The sequence below is a fragment of the Heteronotia binoei genome, chromosome 4 (genome assembly GCF_032191835.1).
Source record: "Heteronotia binoei isolate CCM8104 ecotype False Entrance Well chromosome 4, APGP_CSIRO_Hbin_v1, whole genome shotgun sequence".
Classification (NCBI taxonomy): domain Eukaryota; kingdom Metazoa; phylum Chordata; class Lepidosauria; order Squamata; family Gekkonidae; genus Heteronotia; species Heteronotia binoei.
Window position 1 is genome coordinate 39,322,061 of NC_083226.1, and position 15,195 is coordinate 39,337,255.

General features: G+C 41.9%; 1 protein-coding gene across 1 annotated transcript in view; it reads left to right on the forward strand.

Annotated features, from left to right (window-relative positions):
- SUSD1 (sushi domain containing 1) overlaps positions 1 to 15,195 on the forward strand; it is an 80,142-nt gene that overhangs the window by 33,098 nt on the left and 31,849 nt on the right. The window contains exons 9-11 of the mRNA XM_060237144.1: positions 6,693 to 6,784; positions 7,292 to 7,478; positions 12,462 to 12,559. Coding sequence (XP_060093127.1) covers positions 6,693 to 6,784; positions 7,292 to 7,478; positions 12,462 to 12,559 — 377 coding nt within the window. The remainder of the gene's footprint in view (positions 1 to 6,692; positions 6,785 to 7,291; positions 7,479 to 12,461; positions 12,560 to 15,195) is intronic.

Consider the following 15,195-nt stretch of genomic DNA (forward strand, 5'->3'; position numbering starts at 1 on the left):
TACCAAGCAACTTACAGCCCTGCAAGGTAGCCCACCTGCAGTCTGCAGACACACCCAATGTATGGCAGAAATGTTACCAAGGGTTCTAAAGCACTGCATCCTTGGAGAACTCTAACAAGCCAACATACGGCTTGGTGCTAAGATATTAAGGCTTTTATTTTAAAAGCAAAATGACAGTTACAGAATTAAGGCAAGTGAGCAAGAAAATAAAAACACTAAGAACAAAAGCTAACTAAACATTAAAGCATTTGGACAGGCAAAGTTACCATGCACATTTGGCTCCTTGAATCTTCAGTTGGACAGGCTTTCTGCTGCTGGTCTGAGTCATGCAATATAGCAAAAGGGCAGGCTGCCCTCTGCCACACCACAGGCGCCATCAACGCAAAGTTATGAGTCATTGAGTGTTTCAACCCTAAAGAGCATTCCAGATTTGCCCTATGGGGCTGCTCATCCATTACCTCATCCCAATTTAGATGACTTGGCAAAATTACCTGATCAGTAATTAGCTGAAGCTGCTGCAGTCAGGCCCAACCATAAGGATCACATAATTGCAATTGACAGTTGACAATGTGATAGCCAATAAGGTAAGTCCACATTAGCCTACTAGCAATTAGCCTTATCTTAGCAGTGTGGGAGCCCAAGGTTAGTTTATAGTCCTTACTAGTTCTTAAATGGCCCTCCCCTGCGGGACTAAATTTCAGCCAACAGCACATAGGCCTTAAAGCCTAATTTGGGATTTTGGAAATCAAGAAAAGCTAGGCTAGAAAAGGCTTTTTCTTGATAGTATGTTACTTAATAACTTTCATTCCAGTCTCTTTCACACACACACACATTCCTAAGACTGTGAATTAACTTCTGATCTGCATTTAGAAGATGAGTCCAGAGTCCACTTCTGCATAGTGTGTGTGTGAAAAGTGTTCCTAATTAACTCTGCACTGTCACTACAACAACAGTGAATTGTGTGAGGTCAACATGTAATTTACAAAACAGTATTATGCAGCATGGAGATGTGGAATGGTATAGTATAGCCTAGGGGTAACCAAACTTGCTTAACGTAAGAGCCTCATAGAATAAACATCAGATGTTTGAGAGCCACAAGACATGGGCATCAGATGTTTGAGGGAGGGAAGGAAGGAAAGAGAAAGGTGGAAAGAAAGTAACTTTAACTTTAAATGTGTTCTCTAAGCCACTGGCTGGCTTGGCTTGGAGAAGTGATTTAAAGAGACAAATGCCTTCTCCAAGCTGGCCAATGAGGCAGTGGGGACTTCGAGAGCCACACAATATGTGTGAAAGAGCCACATGTGGCTTCTGAGCCACAGCTTGGCCACCCTTGGTATAACCCAATCTTGTCAGATCTCAGAAGTCAAGCAGGGTACTTGGATGGGAGACCACCAAGGAAGACTGTAGAGGAAGGCAATGGCAAACCAATGCTTAACCACTTGCCTTGAAAACACTATGGGATTGTCATAAGCAGGCTATGACTTGACAAGCACTTTACACACACATGGTTATGCAGCATGGTTAAATTAAAGCTGAAAAATCATCCATACACAGCATACAGGAGAGTTCCAGAAATCAACAACAAAATAATCCTTATGCTTAAACAGTTAAAGTAAATAGTAGTAAATGCATAGAATTTAGCATAGTAAATAGACAGTAAACTTTTGATCAATACCTCTTGAGAATGGAACAGACAGAGAATGTTTCTGCAAACTTGGAAACCCCCGACTTTGCATTAAGATCTTAAAAGTGAAAAATGTAAAAGAAAGGAAATTAAAACTCCTCTAAAATGCTGAAATTTTCTTATGAGATCCTTGCAGCCATTTTGGATTGCTTTGGCCACAGTATCACTTTGAAACGAGCTGAGTGAGGCAAAAGAAGGAATAATCAGGCAGGAAAGACCAGGTTGAGGAGAGTGAAGGTGAAGGAAGAGAAAGGAAGGAAGTGTCAGATGGGGTAAATTGAGAAGGTTAGGTGAGAAGGAAGGCATTCAGGAGAGAAGCAGCGGGGACCATGAATGAAAGGGAAAGGTGATTTAAGGTGAGGAGAAGAGTCAGTGTTGGACTTCTCATGGGTACCTTGCTTGGTGCGTGGTGCAGATTGCAGAGTGAACTAAACAGCATATATTGGTTTTCTGGATATGGCACACACATACATGTGAAACACTGTTGGCCTGTATGCAGCAACATTACAGACCAGGAGAGGGGAATGCAAGCTTTCTTGGCATTCTCCAAGAAAGCTCAGAAAGAAGAGGGCATTTAATGAACTGAGATGAAGGAAGATTTGCCATTGCTCTTTAAGATTTTACTGATTAAATGGAAAATTGTTTATGTGCCATAATTTAATTTCGGAAGTTGTATAGGGCAGTCCTTTGTGTGTATATTCAGAGGTAAGACCACTGTGTTTGGTGACATGTACTCCCAAGTAGATGTACATAGGCTTGCATAGTAATGCATAAGAGAACAAATTTAAGATTGTGTTGTAAGTCACTAGCTGCAGATGGGAAGAGATAACAAGGCTGCCCACTGCCAGTTGAGAGAGAATTTATGTACCGTGAATTACTCAGATCAAAGAGATTTATCTCCACAAGGATTGTCTAGATTTTTATCCAACTTGCTTGTTCAGTTTTATGTGCGTGTTCATGTGTTTACAATATGTTAATAATTATAAGATTTCTAACCTAAAATATCAAACTTTCACAGAGTAAGAGGTTTCTCCTGCTGTGTAGAAAGCTGGGCCCCATTTTTAGTTTACTTCCGACTCCCTTTACCTCAAGCTATGATTAATCTTTTTTTCTTTTGAACAGTGTCACTGTTGGGACTCCCACCACTGCCTTTGGCAGTCAGTTTTAGCACTTTAATTTTTTTAGCCTGATAGCTTCCTCTTGGATTTTTAGACCAAAGAAAGCAGTAAATCATTAGCTCAGTCTTTGTTTCTTCTTGCACGAATTTTCCACTTAACTGTTCCTGTGAGAGAATTTCTGGTATATTTGGAGGGGAGGTGGCTAACAGGTTTAAGCTGCTTCCTCTAGGTATCCAGACAGAGCTCTTACAACTCTAATAGCTGCACATAGAAGGAATAACTCCAGTGAACAGCACTCTTTCTATTATGGTGCTTCAGAGGAAGGCATAGAAGCGCCGATTGAAATTCTCCTGTTAGTACAACTGTTGATCCCTAATACCAACCCTGGGTAAGGGGGAGTGAATTTTTACTTTGGTTGCACTTTTTTGGGGAAAGTGGCTCTACACTTTTGTCTTTTTAGGATATTGTCACCAGCACAATGTCCCCGCAAAGACCCTTTCAGACAGCCTATATCCAGGCCTCGGATTCAGTGGGAGCTCACAGGAGCACAGCTCCTGAACCTTTCTGAGAGTTCCACCGCCTCCTTCTGAGAGGTCCACCTCCTTGTCCATTGAATAGTAGGTGCAGCTGCATAATAATTCCTGGATGAGCTCCACCGCCTATTTTTCTACAAAACAACCCCTGCCTATATCTATTCCATTCTAGTAACTGGTTATTGACATTTATTTTCTGTCATTTCAGACAGATGTTTTTGTAACCAGCTGCTAAGAATATATTTACCTTTTCAGACAAACTGGCTTGTGTCCCATTCAGGAGGTGTGTCTGAGCCATTGTTGATGAAAACTGCCTTTCTTCTGGTTTCAAATCCTTCTGCTTTTGAAATGCTGTGGGGTGTTTTGTGAAATGCCTGATAGCAGTTTCTGTAAATTTTTTTTTTAAGGTTCTGATGGGAGCACTAAGACACCAAATGAATGCAGCAATGCAGTGCCATAGCAACACCATAAAATAACCGAGGCCTCTCAGCCTCATTTACAGTTCCCCCTTCTGGAGCCCCCAATTGCAGCTCAGCAATGCAAAGAAGAGGGGGAAAAATCCTCTTCATCTCTCCCCCCACCCATAAAACACTGTCAGAGTTATAGCTGTTTTTTGGGAGACAGAGTGGGGAAAACAGTTGTGTTCTGCTTTTGCTATTTGCCTGTCAGCAGGTGGCTTTCATTTTTTTTCCATTTTATTTGATTTATATCCCGCCCTCCCCCACCAAAGCGGGCTCAGAGCGGCTTTCCCTTAGTTATTGTTAATGAATGAGAAAGGAACTGTGTGCTGCAGTCAGGAAGGGGGAATTGTAAATGAGGCCGAGAGACCAGGGCTTCTTATGGTGTCGATATGGCACTGAATTGCTGTATTCATTTAGCACATCAGCGTTGCCATTAGAACCTGCAAAAAACCCCAAACAAGGGCTGTGGATGATCACTCACATGTTCTAAATGAATCCAGAAGTCTACTGATTTCAACTTTTGGAGGTGCTTATTTGTACCCCCAACCCAAAAATCATATTTAGAGTTTTAAAAAGTACCACATGAGCCTTTTCCTTAGAAAACAGTTTTCTAAATTCCTTTGGAGAGATACTGCCTCACTACAGAGAAATCTGTTCTTGGAGTACTAACCCTACCTAATACAAACAAACTGTGCAATAAGTGCTATGAATGCTGTTATTTTCTGCCTCATGTGTTTTCTGGCTCCGGGTATTTGGTTACTGTGAAATGCAGTGCCACATGGAGGACAGTGGCTACTAACTGTGGTAGCTGAAGGGACCTCGATGTTCAGAGGCAGTAAACATCTGAATACCAGCACCTGGAGGCAACACCAGAGGAAGGCCACGTTGCTGGAGCACCAGAGGAACTGGTTGGCCACTGTGTGAAACAGGAAGCTGGACTAGATGGACCACTGGTCTGATCCATAGGGAACTTTTTCTGTTCTTTATGTCTTCAACCACCACACATTCCTTCCCTGCTTCCTACCCCAGGGTACATTTGAATTTGAATTGGGGGTATGAATATATCCCCAAGAACAATATGTGAAGTTTTTTTCAGCATATGGTAGCTGGGTTAAAGGGTACAAGACTGATGCTTCCTGTTAAAGGACAGGTTTGGAAGTCTCCATCCTAAAGTATGCAGCATGTCTTCGTAATAAGTTCAGAGTGCAGGCCTCAAGACCCACATTACTTGTGACACATGAAGGCAGGCTCAGCCCAGCAGTCAGACATGGTTGTCACAGGGGCTATATTTCCTGATTGTCTGGCCCTGAAAAACGGGGCAACATTAGACATCATCATGGACTGTGACAGGCCATGCTACATGGTTGCCTGGGTGTCTTAGAAATGGTGGGTCACAGACTACGAAATGTGAAAACATTAACAAAACAAGCACGCCCTTCCCAAAGGAGAGAGAAGAAAATGCTTGGAGAAGCTAGTAGGGCTTGCAAAATTAATGAAGCAGTGCCCTCCTGGATGAACTTTTGGCTTGTTTAATGGTTTAAAAATGATTTTAAAGATTTGGCAGGTTTGTTTAGGCAAATGTGGAATTATCATTAAAAGCCCTTTGTGGCGCACTTGAAACAATGGGTTGGGTTGGATGTGCCTAGACTAAATATAGAAATGAGCTATCAAGTCAGTGAAAGATGAAAGTATTTGGTTTTTTGGGGGAGGGGGTTCTTAGGTCAGATGAGTTTCTCAGCCAGTATCCGACAAGTTTGCTATATCCATCCATTTTGCAACAACTCTTATTCCTTGTGCATTATTGTGTACCACTGGGAAGTATTTTGTAAGCTGTACTGGTATCCTACAATGCCTCCACACACTCTTTACCATCTCAAATTTTTGGTTTCGGCTCAGCCACCCTCCCCCTATTTACCTTGCAGGAACTTTGAGGATCTCCCCCCCAAATGATTTTGCACTCAAAGTTTTGAATGGAACAACAGTGACATCCAGTGGCCTTCTTCAGTAACAGCATGCGTGAGGAGAATATGATAGTGATGGCAAATATAAATGAGCAAAGAATAGGAATTAGGGGCATCTGCTTTGCATGGAGAAGGTCTCACATTCAAACCCTGGCACCTCCAGTGCAAAGCATCAGGTAGTAGGTGATGTGAAAGACATCTAGCTGAGACACTCAAAAGCCACAGACAGTTAAGGTAGACAACATAGCCCTTGATTGGCCAGTAAGGTGAGTCAGTATAAGGCAGCTTGATGTATGAGCCACAAAAGTGTATGGGCAAGTAGTATTACACATAGCTCTTGCATGCAAGATTCCTCCTTAATTTCACAGAATACACATAGTCTTTTGGGTCAAAGAAAAGGATGTCCTTGTGTGTGAATTAAGGTTCCATGCAAGAACTGAAATTCTTGTGCCAAGAAGAGATTATGAGATTGAGCAATTATTTTTGCGTAGCAATAGCAGCAAGAAAGAGGTTATGTTGTCATTTTGGCAGGTGAAAGATTTTTTTAAAAAAATTGCTTTAAAGTTAAGCATTTCCTGTGTTTGCATTGTAAAGTTTTGTCAGTTTATCTTTCTTGAATTCTTTTACTCACTATGTCCTTTGGTAAACAGAGAAATAATTTTGATCTTGATAATGTCTGCTAGCTGAGAAGATGGTTCTCAAACTTTTCCAGCATTCAAGAAATAATTTTCTTACCCATTTGATTGCCTGCCACATTTTTTTTGTAGCATCAGGTTCTTTCTGTCTATAATATGCATGTTATGTTTAATCATGTGACATGAGATGCTGAACAGAAAAAAAAGGAAGTATCTCTCCTCCTTCAAAGCACCAAGTGGCTAAAGGCATGTCATCCAGTATTGCTTTAAAAAGGTTTTTTTGTGTATTTGTTTTTGCAGAAATACGGCCATTTATTGATTTTGCCGTGAACAATTCTTGTTTGACATGGAGGAGGCCCCCTGAAAGTGGGGGTGTAAACGAAACTTACCGAGTGAGTCAGACCTGGGATGCTGGGAGGGCAATACTGTATGTATGAGAGATCCTTTTTAAAATGTGGCCAAATAAAAGCAGTCTCTACAACCATTTGACTTGAATGCCCAAAGTTTCTTAAAAATGGCACAAAGCAGATCCAAGTTAAGAACCTTTGCCATAAATGCAGAGATCTTTGTTTATTTTGTGTGTACAGAAGATAGGCTTCTGCTTTCTGATTAGCCTGGGGTAGTTCTCAGGAGACCAGTTCAGGGCAGCTGCATCTCTAATACAGATTTAAACTTGGACTGATATATTGCCACTTCAAATTATTTAACTACAAATCTGTGTAGGTCTATAGGCTAAGTGTTCCCTCTAAGAATTCTGAGAGTTGTAGTTTGTTAGTTCTTGCAAAATTAGTCCCCAAAATTTCCCAGGGAAAAGGAATTAGACTGTTTAGTCAGTATTGTAGATATGCCATGAACTCTTAACACACTGTGGGTTGACTTCCTTTTTATTTTCTTTACAGGTTACTATGAGGGTGCTAGGGAATGAATTTAAGAAAACTGCCAATGAATTGAAGATTAACCTAACCACAGCTGAGGAGGCTGTAAAGATATGCTTGCCATTTCATCCAAACACAAACTACAGTATAAAAATTGAAGTGGAATCCAGCAATTTGGTTTCAAGGTTCTCATTACTAAATCCAGTAGCTGGTAGGTTTTGTACTTAAGGAAAGTGTCCACATCAATAACTAATGATGTAGGAAACTTAAATGGAATTTTTCTGGTTCTGGGAACAAAGAACCCAGTGGCAGGAACTTCACAGAGTTTTCCAAGGAAGAGGTTGCCGGTGGGAGGGAAGGAGGGAAAGCCAAAGACAGTGGGGCAAATAAATGTGGGTTGGCCACTGGGTCAAATGGAGAGAAGGAAACAGGAAAAGGGGACAGACTGCATGGGCTTTCAGGGAAGGGAAAAAGGAAATGGTGAGAGGGGGAAAATGATTCCCTGCCCTCTGCAATCCTTGTGGTCTCCCTGCATGGAAGTATAATAAAGTTGAAGGGCAGCACAGTTGCTTGAATGATGATCCAAATGGCCTTGCATACACCAATGTATGGTGGTAAAGATGAGATGGACAATTAAGGTTTACTTGATGAGAATATGATGGAAAAGGAAGGAAGTTTTCTTGGAAAATGCTGACGTGTTGATCCTCAGAAAGAAAATAATAAATTTTGATGATTGAATAAGCAGGAAAAGTTTCTCACCTCTCCTACAGATGGGGGTCAGCTGTACATGTTATGTGGGATGAGTCAGGTCAGATGTCCCCTGTCCAATTCACATTCATGTATTAGGGGATTTTCTTTAAAAACCAGTCCATTGCTTGGTACAACTTGGAGCACTATGAGGGAGGGGGCATCTCCCTTCAGCTCCTGCACTATTTTCTCTAGCAGAAACAGCTGCATGGGGGTCATGTTTGCTTGTAGTGGTTAAGTGCATGGACTCTTATCTGGGAGAACTAGGTTTGATTCCCCACTCCTTCACTTGCACTTGCTGGAAAGGCCTTGGGTTAGCCATAGCTCTGGCAGAGGTTGTCCTTGAAAGGGCAGTTGCTATGAGAGTCCTCTCAGCCCCACCCACCTCACAGGGTGTCTGTTGTGGGGGAGGAAGATAAAGGAGATTGTGAGCCGCTCTGAGATTCGGAGTGGAGGGCGGGGTATAAATCCAGTATCATCTTCTTCTTCCTCAGGCTCCATGGATCCTCAGTCACATGAGGAAGGGATAAGCAGCACTCGTCATGGCCATTTCTGCTGGGGAAAATAGTGTGAGAGTGAAGTCAGAAGCCCTCCCCTTCTGTAGTTCTCTAAGAACATAAGAAAAGCTATGTTGGATCAGGCCAATGGCCCATCCAGTCCAACACTCTGTCACACAGTGGCTAAAAAACTCAAGTGCCATTAGGAGGTCCACCAGTGGGGCCAGGACACTAGAAGCCCTCCCACTGTGCCCTCTCAAGCACCAAGAATATAGAGCATCACTGCCCCAGACAGAGAGTTCCAACAATAAGCTGTGGCTAATAGCCACGGATGGACCTCTGCTCCATATGTTTATCCAATCCCCTCTTGAAGCTGTCTATGCTTGTAGCCCTAATGAGCAATAGAGTTGTTTTAAACATGAGTGTCCTAATTTACGTGTTACTATGAGTTGGGGGATCCTTGACCTGACTTGTATCACAAGTCACAAATAGTTAGGCCTTTAGCTTTCAACTAGCAGGGCTGGCCTGATGCCCTCCGGTGCCCCAGGCAAGCACTTTGCTTGCTGCCTGACCCCCCCACCCAGTGCTCCGCTTGCCTGCCGGCCGCTGCTAAAAGCGGTGGTGCTCCACTCACTCCCCCCTGGGGCTCGCCAGCTAAAAGTAAGCTTAGCCGGCTTTGCAGCCCGCGCCTGCGTGTTTTGTTAAGAGACAAACGCGCAGGCGCAAGCTGTAAAGCTGGCTAAGCTTACTTTTAGCCAGCGAGCAGGGGGAAGGGAGTGAATGGATGGGGGGATGGGGGGCAGGCAGGGATGGGGGGCAGGCAGGATGCCATACTGGGGGGGTGGGTGAGCAGCTGCGACCCAGAGGGGGCTAGCGGTGGGGAGGGGTGAGGGAGGCAAGCTAAGTGCTTGCCTGGGGCACCAGAGGGGGGACGAGAGCCCAATTTGCTGCCCCCTGCCTCTTGGCACCGTAGGCAACCACCTAGTTTGCCTAGTGGGAGGGCCAGCTCTGTCAACTAGATAGGCTGAAGGTCATTGGGAGAATGGCTATTGTGTGTATTGTTGCTATGTAATCTTCTTCTGTTTGTTTGATTTCTTTTTACTGTCCACATTGTATTTTCCATTTAGCCTTCATTCAGATGTCTCTTTTACTGTCCACATGTTATATTATGTTTTTCATTTGTGTTTCCGTGTGTCATGTTCCATGTTTTTAGTTGTTTTACCTGAAACACACTAATACAAGCAGTAGATCTGCCAAGTGACCTTGTGTGATATATAAACATGGGCATCAGAACCAGGGCCCATTCTTATGTTGGAAAAGGCAATGTCTGGCGTACAAAGAAGAGAAGACCCTGCAGAGGGCGCCAAGAAGAGAATTAGGTAGGATAGTGCTCATCAGCACCTTCCCTCCTGTTAAATATCATACCTTTTCTGTCACCAAATTGCTACTATTAGGGCAAAATCTCTCTTCTTTTCAAAAGTGCCATACTCAGTCTTACCCTCTCAGCTAGAGATGTAGTTAGGATCCTTTCTCTGTCTCTCCTATTTCATCAAGTATGTTAATTTCTAAATAAACCTTTATCTACTCTTTAATCAGGTTGTGTACCACTGCTGTGTTAATTACTTTGCCAACACCTTATTGTGCTGCCCATGTATCATGTGGTTTAACTCCCCAGAGATCCCTGAAACCCACCATGGGCCCTGATTCTGATGCCCATGTTAATATATCACACAAGGCCACTTGGCAGATCTATCGCTTGCATTAATGTAGTAGAGTATATTAGTGGCTATGAAACTCACTGGGTGATCTTGAGCCAGTCACTCTCTGTCAGTCTATCTCACGGGGCTGTTGTGATAAATTAGAGGAGAATCACATATGCTACACATATGGAAGGCTGGGATAAAAAATAATAAAATAAATAAAATGTGTGGGACTCTTTACATCATTGTGGACTGGTATATGAACAATCCTGGAGGCAGTGGCAGCCATGTTGTTAAAGGTATGTGTAAAGCTGCTTTTTCTGCATATGTTTCTGTTCTAATTACACAATGACTACTTATGAAGAAATCATGAGTGTTCCAAGAATTTTGTAGCAATTTGTCTGTTTTTTCTTGTGACAGTTATTTTACTATCTACCAGTCTGTCAGTTTTAGTGTCCCTTTTCACTGTTGCGGCTTTTCTCAAAAAAATCCTGAGAATTATACTCTGGGGAGGTAGATAAATTTTCCTTCAATATTGCTAACCCTTCCCTCACAAAACTATAATTTCCTAAGTTCCCAATGCAGGAGGAGTGCCTGTTATATCAGTTGACGTCTTTAGCGTGGGTTTACTGTATAAAATTTCCCACAGGAATGGCTTTCTGATCAGTATCTTAAAAACTCCCCATGACTAAAAATGGCAACACATTACATGACCTTGAGAAAACAGTCAGTTTTCTGAGGCTGTGTAAATGTCTTTCTTACATTAGAGCCAAATCTACAGTTTCTGTTTATAGGTGAGTTGCAGGAGTGAGTTATTCTTAAGCAAAAACTACACCGTTGGTTTTTTTTTAAATCTAGGAGTTATTTAGTTAAATTAGTTGGCTTCCAGCCTCCTCAGTATTATTTACTGCACCTTCTAATACTAAAAGAGTGAATGAAAAATACAGCAATAAACAAAATATACAAAAAGTATAGCCTAACAATCCAAAAGCTACCAACCTGAGGGCAGCATTAAAGAATCAAGACTTGATCCACTGTGGCACTCTTGGATAAGGGAGGAGAAATCAAAAGAAACAACTACAAAATCAACAAAAAGCCTGGAAGAGCATTAATCTGTTACCTAAAACTCAGTAAGCTTGACACCAGGGATGCTGTAGCAGAGAAATCCTTGTCTTCTGGCATTTGCTCACCTAATTTTAGAAGGTAGAGTACATAGAGCAGGGTCTCTGATCATTATCATAGTTATGGCAGTGAAGCCTCCAGCACTGATAGGCTGAGGTAAACTTAGAATGTTCTGCTGGTCAGAGAACTAAACAAGCTTGCAGTCCAGCTTCCATGAGGGAAGACAAAATTGTCAGTTTGCACGAGATTGCAAATTTGCCCTGTTTTTTTTCCTTAGTGTAGCCCCCTGACTAGCATGGCCATTAATCACCTTGGGCTCCATGATCCCAGGAATCTATTTACACAGGGTCTGAAAGGTCTGCTGGGAGGAACATGAGGAAGATCTGCAGTCCTTGCATCCACAGACCACTGGATCCAACCCAAGATTTATTACTTTGGCTCAGAAAGAGTCTTCATACAATCATAGTATAAACTTTGTTGTTATGAAGAACTGTTGAGTTCACTGAAAACATGAAGCTGTTCAACAGTTTACTGTCACCATATACAATTTTTATCATGGATAAAAGATATGAAAGAGGGGCGGGCACGGTGCCCTTTGTCAGGAAGGAAGTGAAGAGGAATAGTCATAATCATAGTCCTAGGTAGTGTTCCTTCTAAGTTGAGTCAACGTGAACTAGCTCAGTTTTCAGCCTCCAGCTCACACATTTTTGTCTTAGCTCAGGAAGGATGACTCCAGAGCAAACTAATTTATGCAATAGCCAAATTGTTTGCTCACCACTTTAATGCTAGTAGCTCCTGAAGTAGAATTTTTGCTCAAAAGACTCCACATCTTAGAGGGAGCCTTCCCAGGATTAGATTTATCTGTCATTTGTGGCTTCTCCAATGTTGTGAGCTAGCAGCCTGAAGGAAGCCAAGAAACTGTGGGCAGTGGGGCTGAATTTCACATATTGATTTGAACTAACCAGCCAATTATTTGGCTGCCAATAGCTACTTTATTAGTGTTGTATAACCCATTTCAGACAACAGCATTCCCTCATTAAATGATGTTGATACACAGTCTGTGATTATTTTGTTCCTGTGTCTTTTTCTTTTCTTTTTTTGCTATTCCTCTCCTCGCACCTGCCCCAGAAAAAGAAGTTGTATTTGGCAACATCTCCGTATTTAATACTAACTGTATTAAATGGCAGAGGAAATCAAGAAGAACATTATATGAGCAAATCTATGTGGTAAGTGAAAGTGCCTTTCTGGAATGCATGGAAAGTTCTGGAATCAGCCTGCTTGCTTGTTTTCCACTGCTGAAGTGATAGTAGAGAGATACAGTTGCCTATGATGTGTATGTTCATCACATTTTTGCCTCTCAGATAATGTCTCAAAAACCCGTTTGAAAATGAAATAGTTGAAGGGGGGCAGAACAACAGGTTGGATCTTGCCAGCCCCCAGTTCTCCTTACAGCCCCTGTCCCACTTGGCTTATGTCCATGCAGGTCCCACAGGCTTCAGTTTAGCCATTTTGTGGGAAAGCTGGTCGGATCCAACCCTGTGTGTGTACACAACAACAGCAACAACGTCTACTTATGTAGGCAACTGAAAGCCAGTTTGGTGCAGTGTTTAAGTGTGTGAACTCTTATCTGGGAGAAATGGGTTTGATTCCTCACTCCTCCACATGCACCTGCTGATGTGACCTTGAGTCATTCAAAAGTTCTTGCAGAGCTATTCCTTTCAAGAGCAGTTCTGGGAGAGCACTCTCAGCTCCATCTATCCCTGTGTCTGTTGTGGGCAGGGGAAGGGAAAAGAGATTGTAAATTGCTCTGAGATTTCTTTGGGTGGTGAAAGGTGGGGTATAAATCCAATCTCCTCTTCTTGATTGGTTTAGAAACATGCTAACTAGCAAACAAAAATACCCACTAGAATCTCAGAAGGCAGCATACAGAATGATCATAAACATCATATATCTAATAGACAGATGTAGCCACCATGTGGGTAACTCAGAGCTTGCAGAAAAATATGAAAAGGGACTTCCGGGCTCCATCATCTTGGCTTCAGAGGTGTCTACAGATCGTCCTCCTGCGACACCTTTGAGTCTGGCTGATGGAGGGGTGTCACAGAAGTGATGACCCCGTAGAAAAGCCCGGAAGAGGCTTTTTCTTCAGCATGGGACTTTTACAGGGAGAGAGGGGTTCAGCGGCGGCTGCCCCTGTGCTTACTGTATGTCCTGAGGCTCTACAGCCATGAAAAGCTGGCGCACCAGCAGAAAAAGAAGAACGCCCGACTACTTTCTTGCTTTCGTTTTCTCCAGTATGCCTTTTTCGTAGCGTCTTTCTACTCCTAATATGATGATTCTACTTGACAAGTAGGTGTTTTCCTATTCCGATGCTTGATGGGTCACTTTACATAACAACGAAAGACTAACTCAAAAGAAGAGAAATGAGGCCTCGAATAGTTACGAGCAGCTTTAACTTTAAATTGGATTGAATACAACCACTAAAATCGACCCGGATTATAATTGGACATATATTAAAGAGATTATTATTAGGTTGCAATATGATCTGAACATAAAGGAGCTATATTCTAGAGAGATCTGTCTCCATCGCCTGACTGTATTTGAAAGAATGCCATTTGAAATCTCAGCTGGAGCTGTCATGGAATGTGGATTAGTAGGAGCTCGAAGCTATTTTACAATTTGAACTAAGAGACTGAGTTTGCTGTCAGAGAAAAATGGCACTGCCTAGCGAAATGTCTTATAAAAAAGATATTAAATATCTCTATGAAACAGGATCTTGCCTCATTTATGCAACTTATTGAAGATCAAATGAGTTGTTTTATGCTGAAAGCTAACAAAATTGCAAATCTACAGAAGTTGAGTGCTAAAGAGAGCCTGCTGATGTCTGTGGAATTCGAATGGGAAAGTGAAATGTTCCGAAACACACAAAGGAAAATCAAAATGGTCTCCTATGTCTCATATGTCGCAGTATTAAAACAAGACCAGAAATTAAGATCTTGTGAAGTCATGCTGAAAGGGAAAAATGGTGTTGAATTCTTCCTCCCACTGTTGAAGGGGCAGGCCACATTGAGAATAGAAAAGGTACACTCCGATCAACAAATTAAGATATAGAAAGCTTTCCGGAAGAAGGATTTTGATTGTTTTTTTTTTTTTTCAGTTTTGTGAATGGTTGGATATGGAACCATGATTAAGAAGTGGTATGCGATTTTAAAAGGCAACTGTGGTTAAATGGGCTGTCTCAGATGTAATATGAATGCAAAAATTTTTAATTTTTGGGAAGAAGGATTCCTGAATTTTGGGGGGGGGGGTTGTGGGTAAACAAACATGCAACTATTAATAATGAACAGATATCCGATTTTAAAAGAATAAGGGAGATTTTGAAGAAATTAGAGTGGGTAAAATTGTAATTAAATATATAGTCAATTTGGATTTATGCTAAAGAGTACAGATAACATATATTTTCTTTTTTATATAGTAGATGTATCTACAGTATGCTTATTTAGTGGAATTGCTCATACTGATGTAAGAGCTGGATTAATGGTTGAAAAGGCAGTTAGCATAAATGTTCTGTAACTTGGTAGATTTGGTAACTTGCTAGATTTGTTTCTAACATGCTCTTTTGGAGAAACTGTTTAGACTGAGATAGACATTAAATTGTATCTTATGTAATTAGTTAAGAAGTTATTGGATTTAAAGAAGATATTGGATTTATATCCCGCCCTCCACTCCGAAGAGTCTTAGAGCGGCTCACAATCTCCTTTACCTTCCTCCCCCACAACAGACACCCTGTGAGGTGGGTGGGGCTGGAGAGGGCTCTCACAGCAGCTGCCCTTTCAAGGACAACCTCTGCCAGAGCTAGTTA